This window comes from Polistes dominula, unplaced genomic scaffold (assembly GCF_049000335.1).
Source record: "Polistes dominula isolate Pdom_NZ unplaced genomic scaffold, Pdom_raw_medaka contig_25, whole genome shotgun sequence".
Classification (NCBI taxonomy): Eukaryota; Metazoa; Arthropoda; class Insecta; order Hymenoptera; family Vespidae; genus Polistes; species Polistes dominula.
The window spans coordinates 166,570-180,650 of record NW_028301094.1 but is presented as its reverse complement, the minus strand read 5'-3'; the positions used below and the strand labels follow the sequence as shown (position 1 = coordinate 180,650).

Genomic DNA, 14,081 nt, shown 5'->3' with positions numbered 1-14,081 from the left:
TTTATGTAAGTATTTAGCGCGGGCTCTTTGCTTTATCGCAAGTCGCCCAGCCAAGACGTTCTTCTCCAACTACCCACCTCCAGATTTTACCCCATTCTACCTACCTTCTCTCTGACCGTTTGAAAATTTTCAATTATTTTTTCTTCTTTTTCTTACCTTCTTCCGTCTTTCTTTTTTTTTTTTTATTTATTTTTTCCTTTCGTCGTTGAAGGAAAATCCCTTGCTGGACGATGACAGGATTCTCCTCGATAATCCTACGGGGTTCTTTCCCGTCCGTCTGTTCTCGTCAAATTTTCCGAAGGATCTAGATATTTTGATACAACCGGTCTACTATAATACATTTATATATTTGTAACGGTATATCTATGTACGTGTATGGGTTTATTTTGTAATGTTATACGAAGATGTTTCTTAGCATTAAGAGAAGATGCTCGTAAACGTTGCGTTTGATAATAATTTTACGAACTCGCAGGACGATCGTAAAGTTAATTTAACGTTCACGGTGATAACGTGAGATGGATATTATTATGCTTGCCGGCTTTAAATCCCACGTTGAATAAACATGCCGCTAAGAAAGATCGAGTCGAGTCTACCCGAGAGAAAATATGTCCGTAATATCCTTGATCCTTCCACGATTCGGCTTGTACGACCTCGAGCTTTTCCTTTTCCTTCTTCCTTTTTTCATTTTCTCTTCTTGTCTTTCTTTCTCTTTCGCTTTCGTTGCTTCCTTTCGTAAAAGGACACGCGAAGTAGGAAGAAGGATTCTGTTTGGCAGACCATAAAAAGGCTAAGAGGTCAGTGCTATCGAATCCTGATCTCCTTTCGGCACCGTACCTAAGTCCTAGGAAATTTCGAAAAGTCATATTTCAGTATATTCTCAAAATTCTCATTTCTGATTAAGGACTTGTTCTTTTATAATAATCAACCCAATCCCTGTTGGAGTATACTTAGGAATGTTATAAGAGAAAACTGAAATAAACTGTAGGATATCCTAGAAAATTTGATTGAGTACGTTGATCTGGTTATGAGTAAAATTCGTAATCGAGATTATCCTCTTTTATTCAAAAAGGGAAAACTTAATTCGATCTCAAGGATCCGGAAGAGAGAGAAAGAGAGAGAGAGAGAAGAAAAAGCAAGGTTGAATCCTGTATGGAGTGGGGAGAGAGGTAAAGGGCTCGCGTCGGTACTCGCTCGATCTTAATACTGTCTTAAGCCTGGCAGAGCGCGACATAAATTATGTATCGTCCGGGCGTAAGATGCCGCCAAGATCCCAGGAGCACCTGGTATTCATGCTACTCGTTCGTTCTCTCTCTCTCTCTCTCGGTTCTTCTTCTTCCACTTCCTACCCGCGGCAGTTTATACGCGCACCACATCGGCTCGCCAAGAACGGAGCTCCCTAAATTTTCTCAAAGTCTATAAGGGTTAAGGAATTAAGCGAGGTTGCTGCTGCCGGCAAGCGGACAAGAACGTAGCGAGCCTACTAACGTGAACCTTCGATACGTTTCACCCTTCAGGGCCCCGTAGTAGGGTGAGTACTTGGATGCCTCTCTCCCTGCCTCAGGGCTTAATAACCGGTCTACTAGAGAGAAAGAGAGAGAGAGAGAGAGAGATGGACGAACCAAGGAGGAGGATCTTCGGCAAAAGCCATTACAAGGATTTCTTTTATTTACGGTCGCGAAAAGATCCTTCTTCTATAGAGAAGAGTATAGACTCTTTGCCGAGAAAGCAAGCTAAGTGGTATGATCCTTCTTCTCTCTACCAACTACTCCTACGATAGATCGTGCCGAATGACCGATTAACAACTGCCCACTTTCCTGGGCTTAATGTTGCGCCTGATCGCGTAATATTTAGCTGTAGATCAATTAAGGGAATCCCCTGTCTATTAATGTTCAACTCCATTACATTTACTCTCCTATCTTTTTTTTCTATATCTATAATACTTATCATAAGATCAAATATATTTCCAGAATACTCTTCACAATTTTTTTAAGTATAATTTATTTTCGATAGAAATGAAAAAAATGTTCTTCGAGTTTGTTTGACTCTAATAAATCAACTGTCTCGTTCAGGACCAACTACGAACATATAATCCATTTAATCTTTCGCTATAGATCAATTAAGGAGGGTATTTAACCTACCGATTGGTAGTTTATCTTCTTATTCGTTCCTTTCCGAAATATGTAATACAAGCCACGTATCATCGTACGTGAAATTCGCATGGTCTTGGCTGACCGAGGGATACTTTGGCCATTGGGTGTTAAATTAACGGGATTAATTAATTCCAACTTATGGATTAGATGGCCTACCTTCTCTCTCTCTCTCTCTCTCTCTCTCTTTTCACGGGTGATCCTCCTATCACACGGCTCATTACTTTCAATCGTTGCTCTCTTCATCCGATCCTTTTCTCGGTGCTCGTAATTTTTACTACGGTCGCTGCTAGTAACTCGAGGAGGGTGGGATTAAAGAATGAAAGAACGTGGGAAGGGAAAGGAAGGAAAGAAGGTAAGGCCGCAGAGCGAGTTCGTTTATACGACCTCATCTACCACCCTTGAGAAAAAAAGATGAAGGGAGAGAAGAAGACAGAGAGGAATAAACGTTTCGCATCCCTCAAGGATTATGAGGCCAATCCTGTGGCTAATTTGCGAACTCTCGATTTCTCGTACTCCTTCGTGATTCAGTCTCTTAACTCTCCCTTGACTTCCTCCTTTTCATCGTGCTTGTTTTCTTTGCTTTCTCGGCGACCCTCCGTGATAACGTTCTTCCACCTTGCTAGAACTTTTCGCTAAGGACTACAATACTTGATGCAAGATTTTTTAAGTATCGTTGTTCGTATTGATTTGACGCGTAACTAGTAACAATCCGAAAGGGTGTCCTTGTTCCTAATAGCTATGTACGATATATAGGTTACGAAAGAGTTTTTTCGTTGTCTTATCGTCGCTCATATCCAACAATATCTAACCATCCTGGACAACATTATCTATGGCGAAACGTCCGGCAAGCGCTTTGAAAGAGAATAGTTAGGCATATCCTAGCCGGCTGATAGGAGTGAACGCCGCGAGCTCTTCCTCTTCTTCTCTTTCCTCGTATTTTCTCTCTCTCTCCCTGTTGCTTCTTCTGTCTCTCACGCTCCATTATTATTCAGGAACTTTGCTGACAGCTCTCCGGATAGGAAGATAAGAACGTCCTATGAATGCCGAAGCGCACACAATGCTCCCTTACGAACGAGACGTATTCTCTTTCTCTCTCTCTCTTTCTATCTCTTCCCGTTCGCATATCGTATCCACCGAAAATTTCTCCACAGTTTGAACTCGAGAAATACGCCGATAAGAATTGACTCCTCCTATTCTCTCTCTCTCTCTCTCTCTCTCTCTCTCTCTCTCTCCTTGTTCTTCTTCGTCGTTGTCGTCGTCGTCGTCGTCGTTGTCGTCTTTCTCCTCCTCCTCCATCTACTCCTTTTCTTCCTTTTTCTTCTTCTTCTTCATCATCTTTTTATTCTCACGCTAATTAATTCATCTCCCAATAGACCAGCTCTCGTAAGAAAGGACTTTAGGAATAAGATGGAGAACCGTTTATAAGCTGCTCGCGGGCGGCCCGGCCGATTTATCATCGACGCGAACGCGCTGCTCGAGAAATACTCCTAACGGCTGACAAATTAAGATCAGATAGAGGGATGATCCCCGAGGTTGCTGACTTTTAGATTTTTGCCTGAGAAACCCAACCAACCAACCAACCAACCAACCCCTTCCCCTTCTTCGACGTTACTCTCAATTTTACTTATCTTCTTCTTCTACTTTTTCTTTTTGATTTCCTTATTTTCATGAGATTAAGATTTCTCCGTCTGTCGTTTTTTTTTCGATTGCCTGTCCACAAGGATTTATCATATTTGAATTTTTATTGAACCATAGTTAAAGTCAAAATACGGTGAAAATAAATGAAAAGGTAGGATCACAAAATCACTCTGTGTTTTCATAAACCTTTTCATGAAATCAAAAGGAAAGAATTTGTCCGTTTCTCTCGATAATATTCTTCCTTTTTACGAAAAACGAAGACTCAATAACGATAACAAGGGGGATAACCGTGGAATATATATATATATATATATATATATATTGTATAATACCTACGTAGTCGAGGGATAAGAAGAGGTGGGTCGTGTCAAAGTCGAGATTCGATGTTTTGTGAACGAAATAAACCTCGGTTTCAGATGGATCCTTGTAAGACGTTTTAATTGGACAAATCCGCCTACGTTCATTAAATCTGGGACGCTCTCAACGGGCATTCAGAAGGACCTATCCTCTCTAAGTATACATCGTTGACGACGATATTCCTTTCGTCATCTTTCTACGTTACTACTTGTTCGAGCAAAGTAGAAACTTTCAATATATTCGTCTATTATTGCCAGGTTAGAACGAGATTTATCTTTGAACTTATCCTTTATCCTTGATCTTCCTTTTTCTTCTTTCAAGATTTAGATTGAAAATCTAAATAAAAAAATCTTGATACTTACTATCCTACTTCATATAATATTATTATATTCTGAGTAATAATAAAAGCACGTAGGAACTAGTCTCTTACAATTCTGAAATTCTCTAACAGTGTTTAGGTATGTGTTGTAAGTTGAAGGTGGTTTCTCTGATTCCCATTTGTAGAGAAGTATTCATTGATCGTCGTGACGCTTGAGTTAGGGTTGTTTCGATGACAGCCCTGTAGTCTTATCTTAGGGACGAGATTTCGGTCGGAGGTTGTCTTTTGTGCTAGGACAAACTTGAAGACATTATCGACACGTACCTATTCGTAGAAAGATATATGCATATGACTATCTTCGTTTGGGTTCAAAGTTAGCTAACCATATCAACATACGATAGGAATTTCAATAATTTTTTCTATTTGAGAGTTTGTAAAGCCTATATACTCTATCTTATTTGTGTAACAATAATAAGATTGACGCGTATACTTTCCTATCAGAGAAAAGAACGCATTCGAACGTACTTACTCTATATAATTGTTGAATCTCCAACTCGATGAAAATTGCTGAAAGGAATATATGATAAAAATATCACTGAAAGAAGACGATTAATCGTGACATACAGATTTATTCGATATCGTTCTCGTATTTACATTGATCAAATTCCATGATAATTATATTAATAATTACGCAATATAGTTACAATAAAGATGGCCGACAGCGGGTCAATGCGTTCAAAGTAATAGTGCATTCGAGCATTCGACTTTTTTTTTTTTTATATAACAACATGTTTCACATTCGTTCGCGTTTATACACAATCCCTTTTTCTTTCTTCTTCTTCTTCTTCTTCTTCCGCAGCCAACGTTGAATCAAGTGTCTCTAATTGAATGCGATCAAGGTTAAAGGAACTAATCTGCGTGATATGGATGCTGTTGAGGTGCCTCGCCTTCGAAAAGGGCCATCTTCAATCGCTTGCATTTGGCCCTACGATTCTTGAACCAAAACTGCACGTTCTTTGGCTCCAATCGTGGAAATTTCTGGCGATAGGGCATCCGATTTAACTCCTCCGTGTACTTGAGAATGAGCTGCGATTTGGAAATTTATCGAGTGTTTATTGAATTATTATTTAGTATTATTTTGATAATTATTCAAGATTAATGCATCAATTTGAAAGATTGCTTCAATGGTCAATTTTCTCTCGAGTTTTTTGAAATAAATGAATTGTTAAATTTTCATTATTCTTGAATATGAAAAATGTCGTGAATGATAAAATATTGTAGTGAAATAAAAGGTCGAAACGTACCGCATGGCTCGGATGAGTATTGTGAGTGAACCAAGTTTCAAGCCTAGGTACTTCCGTTACGGGATCGATGAACGTCCGGTTTCTCTTTCTCCTTTCGTCGAGCATACTCGTCGGACATCCGGCTGGTCCACGCGGTGGTAAATAATGGGACATGTACATAATACCATGTCCAAACATTGGACTTGGTACCAATGAAAATCCAGGTGGGAGAGGACCAGTTGGCCTAGCTTCTTCGTCCTCGGAAGCAGAAGATACTCTGGTGTCTTCTTGCTTGACCAAAGATGGCGTCGAAGGTGGCGGTTGTTGATCCTCTGGTCGTGTAGTCAAGGATAATGGACCGACCGGTGGGCTGCTAGGTGGGCAGGGCGACGGTGACGTCGACTGAAGCAAATGGATGAGAAGCCGGCTTTTAATAGAGGCTGTTAGAAATGATCGTAAATTCATCGTTCCAGAACGAACCGACCAGACTCGGGCCCGAGCTAATTCATTATAGAACCTAAGGATTGTTAACTACAAACCCAAACAAACCAAAAAGATTCTCATCGCGAAGTAATATAAAAAGAAAGTTATAATTAAATGCTCACACATATTGTAATATATCTAATGAACATTGTATACCTGATGCCTGGAGTCCTCTTCCTCGTCAGAACAATCTTCGCTAACGATGCTAGCGCCTCTTGGACTCAATCCTGGTGGACTGTAACCGTTGACACCTCTGGTCTCGGCTCTTTTTTGAGCAGCCCTTGCGTTTTTAAACCAATAAACCACGTTGTTCACGTCTAATGGTTTTCTACCTCGTCGCGACTCCAAGGAATTTAATTCCGTCACGTAATGTTGTATTTGTTGTCGAGTTGGATGTTGATTCTCCCCGAACCAACGTTGAAGTCTCGGCAATTCGAGTTCAGGATCGAAGCTAGTTCTCATACGCGTTTTATGAGAGTATTGTAAAAGTGCTGGATGCGGTGGTCCAATTGGGCCGGTCGCAGCACCGATCGGTCCGCTACCATCTGGTTGAGGACTTTGAGTATGATGATGATGATGATTCGAGGATGGTACGATCGGATTAAGACCAAGACCCAATTGTTGTTGCTGTAGCCAAGACTCAAAATTCCTCTTGGTCTCCTCGGAGAGATCATTGCAGCCTCTGCAGAGCGACAACAGTGTCATCTACGGCAAAATGGGAATCCTCTTGAAATTACCTGCTATTCCTGTTTTACTTGGATTAAACGAGTGCAAGATTAGACTTCCAAGTATATACAAAATTGACAATTTTATTATTGAAGACACGATGCAATTATAATGAGAGAACTTGTTTAACCAGGGGAGGAGGATTGATTATCGCAAGGACATATGAGTGATCGATAGGAAGTTGAATCGCTTAAGATCCTGGCACGCGCGTGTCTTCTTTTAATCGTGTTGACACAAGTGGGCGTTGCACAGCGCCGATAGCCGTCCCCGAGGATGGCGCTCACCGTCATCGGGCATTAAGTAGTCAGATTATGGAAAAGTTCGGAGTCGTAGGAAGTAGTACGGAGAGTGTGCCTTATCTGTGGGATGATTTATAAGAACAAACATGCTCCGCGAAATGAGGATCAAGCAGCTCGACGAGGTCTTAATAAACTGAGGTAATCTCATCTCCTCGACTCGTCGTCATTTCATTTCACATCGTTACAAATCCTAACGATCCAATTGATCTTAAATCGCAATTTATTATGACCTATCTCTCATGTTTCTTTTTTTCTTTTGAAAAAACAAATATTGTTTAAAAGCGTTCGCGTTGAACGTGATTTATAATGTTTCTTTCGACATGATTCAGCGATACTTGTTCGCTAACACTTAAAGTCGGATTGATATATCAATCAAGTAGCTAAGAATTGTGCACGGCCTTGCTCCGTTCGGTGTGAACTATTCGCCCAAGTACAACGTCTCCAAGTTTACATTTGCGATATGAATATTACGTAACACACGAGGGTCATAATTTCAAGTGACTTTTTTATCAAGAAATTCTTCAATTATGTATTGTTCGTAATCAAGGATTTCAAGAATGACGATTATGTAGAAAAAAACATTTTAAACATTTCCATAGTTGCTCCGTGTCAGATCTATTACAATTATTTAAGTAGATACTAAAGAATAATAAATATTTGAAATTAATTTTCTCAAGAACGAATATATGCATATACATTTATATTACCGGTAGGTACATCATGAAAACGTGTGTTTGTTCGAGCAGTTAGAAAAAAAAAAAAAAGAAGGAGATGGGAGAATAATTAACCTTGTAATTAAAGTAGACATTTAACGACGTATCTTTAATCCGTTATTACAAACTGACAGCAACATTGAATCTTCATCCGTGAGTTTTATAACGGCGCACTTAATCATTCAGTCAGGTTAAAGCGGTGTAAGTAAGTGCAAAGGCGTCATTGGCCAGACAGTCGACGTAAACTTCTCTCAAGAAGATTTGAGAAATCGTTCGGTAAACAGTTATCGTCGTTGTCGTTGTCGTTGTCGTTGTGGTTGTCGTCGTCGTCGTCGTTCAAAAACGTACAGAGTGGCTTATCTGAGACTCTACGAGTAGCTGCGCTTCTCTTCGAGCCTGATTTACACGTATTTATTATTCGCGAAGGATGACGCAGTAGATGATGTCTGTCAGCTGATCTCCCCGAGGTACGGGGCCAGTAGTAAATCAATCGCTTTTAAATCCACGAACAAACACACGTACGAAGAACGAATTCGTAATTTTGTCAACAATAAGCATCTTTCGAGGGCTAACGCGATTTACTTTACACGACGGTTCCGAAGGCTTACGAAAGTGCCTGGAAAATTTCCTCGAAAATGATACGTCTGTTTTTAATTTTGGTAAAAAATAATCTTATATGCGCGGGCAATAAAGATGTTCAATATAATTCTTTAGGATAAGTGAAATTGCGAACAAAGACGATGTTAGGTTAGAGACTCGAAGTTTTTGATTGAAAATCAATAAATCTTGATAATACTAAATATAATTTTAATGAATGAATGAATTTTTCAACATATTCTACTGGAGTAAAGATCAAAATGATAGGTCGAAATTGGAGGTGGAATCAAACGTCTTTTAGTCAATGAATCTTCGAGTAGGAATCATTGTCAGATTAAAGCAAATCTATGAGAGACGAAGGTTCGCCATTAGCCGACGGGCCGAAATACGAGCGAGTAACGTCTGCCAGAGAAAATTGGTAATCATAGACCACCGCGAGCGGCATTAAAGTTCGGGGATGGGCGGCGGGTGGTAGCAGGATCTTCAAAGAGAGTGCACTTAGATAATACCAGTTCGTCAAGTAAGCGAAAGAGAGAGAGAGAGAGAGAGAGAGAGAGAGAGAGAGAGAGTGGGAGAGAAGGGTGGCTACCCTGTGCCGATATCGAAGGGGCTTTTGATGAAGGCTGCGAATTTGGTTGAGTAAAGGGTAATCCTATCACATGCTATAAGATCTTATACTGTCGGTAAAGCACGATCGCGAAACGTTCTCCTTTTCCAGTTGACGTATCGTGGATCATCGTTTTCGTTATTGGAAAAAATAGAAAAAATATGGAAAGTTGGAAGAAAAGGGAGACAATTTTCTTTGGCATCGATCTAGTTTCGTCTACTTCTTGCAAGAATTACAACGCTTTTTCTTTGGAGATCCATGTATATTCAATAGGTTGGCAAAGTACTCGTGATCGTTTTTCTTTCGAAAGTAAAAGAAAAGAGGGTCAGAGGGCTTTTTATAGAGTTAAATTTTCGATTGGCGACACGAAACCGAGAGAACATTTATTTAAGGCGAGGATCAGCCGGGTGCGAGACACCAACAGCAACGACGAAGATTACCAGCGTCGTACTTCTACCAAGAAGGAACAAGAGTACCAAAGAGGAGGACTTCTTAATGAGATTAAAGAGCTACCAAGGCAAACACTCTTCGGGCTAGATTTACATTTTATACATTTTTAAGTGCTCCTTGTGGTGGCTCTTTACAAGTCGACCTTGAGAATCGTTTTGTCTTTTTCTCTTTCTCTCTCTCTCTTTCTTCCTAAAGAATTTATTTAACGAAAAAGACTTATGGTTAGATTTCTTACCTCGTCCAAAGGACATCCCGCAGAAACGAGAAGAGCGTGGCTATGAAGTAAAAGTAGCCTAAGCAATTTGTTTCTAACTTCGGCTGCGGGACTAGGAGGTGGTGGTCTCGATCTGTAAACCTGAATCTTCAAGGTTGCTACCGAAGTAAGTTCAGCAAGGATGTCGCCAACTGTTAAAAGTGGACCTTCCGCTACTTTTTCCATCGGTAGAGGTTTCCAGTTTCTTATCTCTATGCTACCTCTTGCGCTGGGTATTAAATCGCTCGAATAACCCAGCCGAACCAATGCCTCTCCCACTAAATCCTGAAACAATAAATATTCAAATCAAATCATATATGAAATATACGAAATATTACATGAACGTTATGAAATTACCTGAAAGGGCATTGCAACTGGAATGATTACATAAGAATCGGTCTCGATTTGAGGTCTTCGCCAATTCTCCCGGGCATTGCTTGCATGACTCTCAACGATGTTATGAATCGTTTCGACGATGCAGTGAACTGGTAGATTTTTAGCTGGAACAAAGAACATTGAAAAGTCGATTAGAGACTGAAGAAAAAAGTAAAAAAGAAAAAATTAAGACAAATATAGGATAAAAGGAAAAGCCGCGTTGGTAATTCATCTTGGTTACCCTGACACCGAGACGTTTCTAACAGTACAATGGGCATCGACTTCGATGTTAGAGAAGCATGATATTTGAGATGATTCGCGGAGTTGAAGATCGCCGAGAGCTGTCTAACTCCGATGTTAAGCATATGCAGATCCACTCGTCTAACCCGAGACAATGGAAGCTGGGCGATGGCACAATAGCTACGATCCTTGTGTAACCCTGACTTAAGTCCCGGAGTCTCTATCCCACTTCAGATCATAATCCCAGATTTCTCCGAAACCGAGAAAATGGAGATAGAGAGAAACAGAGATCTAGAGAAAGAAAGGATGAAAAGGAATAAGAGATGGAAAACAGTGCTTTACCAGGTCCAATTCGCATAATACCAAATCTCTTAAAGTATGCTTTCAATGTTCGTAGATTTTGATTATCCTAAATGCTCGTTAAATGCCAATTTCATTTGGTCGTTTCTCCTTTTCTTACATTTAATGATGAAGAAGCAGCAACAGCAGCTCTCAGCATTCTCTCTCTCTCTCTCTCACTCTCTCTCTCTCACTCTCTCTTTTTACGTGTAACTTATTCACAATCGATATTAAACGACTAAGGTCAATAAATAAAGAGCCGAGGGAGCTCGAGACAGGTAGATTGATGGCCAATGGCTCCTCGATGCAAGGTGCTAAGTCTTCAGCGAAGATAACCGAGAAAGGATTTACTACCTGGCGCCACTATATTAGATATTAATGCCTCTAAACTTCCATCTAATATGGTTGGACATCATAGAGAAGGTCTTCCACTTTCTCTCTCTCTCTCTCTCTCTCTCTCTCTCTCTCTCTCATGTACACCCTACATTGCATAAGACAGGTCGTACCTAGAGGGATGCTGTAGGCTGACCGGTGGCCACCTTAATCCAGGGACGTACAGTTTTCATTAAGGTGCCTGGTCCTTGCGTCGTCTTTGTACCGGGATCAGCTGGTTTAAGGTGGGCTTTTACGCCACAGGGTTTAGTCGCGGTAGACCGTATTACGCGGTCTGTTTATTAGCAACCTTTCGTGTCTTACGATTCACGTGACTTGTCCTGTTAAAGAACGATCTTACTACCTTTATTCTCATAGTGGTTGCTTATTTAAGCAAAAATTGCTTAAATAAATTGCACTTCGTTCCTTATGATGCAATCTAATAACTACCAATCAAATGCTGCTTGCTCTAATCTTTCTTCTTATATAATATTTACTTTTCTCTTCCCTCCTCGCTCAGATAAGTTTATTATCTGTTAGTTAACGATCAGCTGCTTGATAATCTTAATTAATGATACAATTTATAAATGAAGGAATAAGGTCGAGTTGTCTAAAAAGTTGTTGCCTTAAAAGACGAATGATCGTGAAAAGGAAAGTCCAAAAGAAGGGGAAGACGGAAAGAAAGTGGCAGCAAACTCATCCCGAAATCTTTAATCTCTGCAACGGCAAAGACATTTCTCATTTCTGGTGCAGGTCCTATCTAACTTCCGGTTATCTCCCCGTTCGGCTCGCTAACGGAGAGGAAGGAACTGCCACGTCGGAAGAAGCGTCAAGTAACCTTCTCGTCTCTGACAGTTCATGTTAGATGATAAGATTCATCGGGAGGACCCTCCCAGAAAAAAAAGATAGAAGAAAAAGAACAAGAAAAGATCAAAACCAGACAGAGTTTCATACAGTAATGTTCTTTATTTTTCTTTTTATTTTTCTGGGCCAATCATTAAGATCCACATTTTTACAACTTGGAAATTTAATTTTAAGTATTACTTGTGCAATATCATTTATTCTTGTTAACATTTGTAACATTTAATTTAGTCTCTCTTTTCCCCTTTTGTCATCGATTACCGTGGAAACTTTAACCGGAAGGGAAAAAGAAGATTGGAAAATAGAGAAAATCCGTGTAGAATATCGCGTGGGCATGTGTTCCACGCGACGAGCATAACGCAAAATTAGGGAATTATCCGTGAACGGGCCGCGATCGGTAGGTGAGGATGCGAGAAGAGAAACCATGAAGAAGGGGGCAGAGAGAGAGAGAGAGAGAGAGAGAGAGAGAGAGAGAGAGGTAAGCGCGCGCATAATTTTGTAATGGAATTAATTAAGGCGATTAAAATTTAATTAAATCTCCGCGCACACGGCGCGTACACACCGCGCACACAACGCGCATTATATTTGCGATTTATTAAATATTCAATTAAAACCGCGAAACGGTCGCATTATTTTCAAACACGCACTTCCGGCTAAGAGAGAGAGAGAGAGAGAGAGAGAGAGAGAGAGAGAGAGAGAGAGAGTAACGGCAAAACTAATCGATTCTTTTTTTTCTTCCTTCCCCATTTGTCTTTTATTCGATAAACGTAAAATGGAAGAACGAGTGGTGCTCTCTCTCTCTCTCTCTTTCTCTCTCTCAGCGACTTTTTTTTCTATTTCTTTTTGACTGTTTTGCTGATAAATTAACGGCTCCCTGGTCGCATTCAGCACTCTCGGTGCTGCTTCACGGATGTGAGATAAAAAGTTGGAACATATTTTTCGACAACCCCGCGGCCGAGTTTGCGGTGGCCTATCCCCAAAGATAATGGCTTCTTCTTCTAAATGGGAGCGAGTGGAATTCTTCGTTCTTCAGTTTCCGCATAAGGTAGATTATTTCTTTTGTCGGTTAGATTAGCTCGTAGTCTTCCTAAATCACTAATAAGAAAGAAGGGGAAAACGTTGAACCGAGCGCGATTATCTATGGATGGTTACTAGCAAGTGTTATTTATAGAATTAATATGGCGGTATACCAATATGCTTTGAACTAGCTTATCTTTTAAACGGCCGATACTCTTAGGGATTAGTCCCACTTTCGTGGCTGGCTATGGAGATTATTTAAAAGATCGATTCTGAAATGACGAGAGACGTAAAACCAGTGATGAAAGAAAGATTGCGAAATGTTCAAACACGTGAATCTAATTTTCTACAATCTTTTACTCGCTTATCTCATTATTTATTACATTTAAATATCTTTTTCTCTATAATCGCATAAATATTTTCTTATGCCATTTATATAAAATGTAATTGATTACATAGAAACTTATTATTGTTTTTCTACATTATTCTCGAGCTCTTAAATCTATTTAATTTCATTGAGTTCTAGTTTCTATTTTGATTAAATGTAGTTCCCAATTAGAGAAAAGTATCATGCAAATGAGTAAAAGAGAAAAAAGTCGCAGTACGCGTGGGACCTCGATCCTAAGGTTTCTTCTTCGTCTTCGTGACTAGGTAATCTAAGACGATACTGCCTATAATCTCTCGAAATCGAATCAGCCGGTTGGTATAACGAAGCCTCGGTCAAAGACGAGACGTGTTAGCCATATTTTTCGCTTGCTATTTTAACTTTAACTTTGTCTATCATCGCCATATCTTCACCGTTACACCGTTACACCGTTACACCGTTACACCGTTACCGTCATATAGTATTGTCATTTTAAACGTATTCGTATATACGCTCATTGATGAAAAAATAAGAGATTAATTAAAGCATCAAGTTCGAAGAGCGTAAAAGAGAAGGAAGGGTGTATGAAGAAGAAGGAAAGTGTGGGTGGTTTCGGTATCTCGAGCTGATCCGGCGGA

The 14,081-nt window shown here is 40.0% G+C and overlaps 1 protein-coding gene across 1 annotated transcript in view; it reads right to left on the bottom strand.

Annotated features, from left to right (window-relative positions):
• Positions 1-5,073: 5,073 nt before the first annotated feature.
• dve (SATB1_N and homeodomain domain-containing protein dve) overlaps positions 5,074-14,081 on the bottom strand; it is a 37,059-nt gene continuing 28,051 nt past the window's right edge. Inside the window, exons 3-7 of the mRNA XM_015333088.2 lie at positions 10,233-10,375; positions 9,858-10,160; positions 6,387-6,935; positions 5,769-6,149; positions 5,074-5,550 (exon numbers count right to left, since the gene is read on the bottom strand). Coding sequence (XP_015188574.1) covers positions 5,374-5,550; positions 5,769-6,149; positions 6,387-6,935; positions 9,858-10,160; positions 10,233-10,375 — 1,553 coding nt within the window. The 3' untranslated portion in view covers positions 5,074-5,373. The remainder of the gene's footprint in view (positions 5,551-5,768; positions 6,150-6,386; positions 6,936-9,857; positions 10,161-10,232; positions 10,376-14,081) is intronic.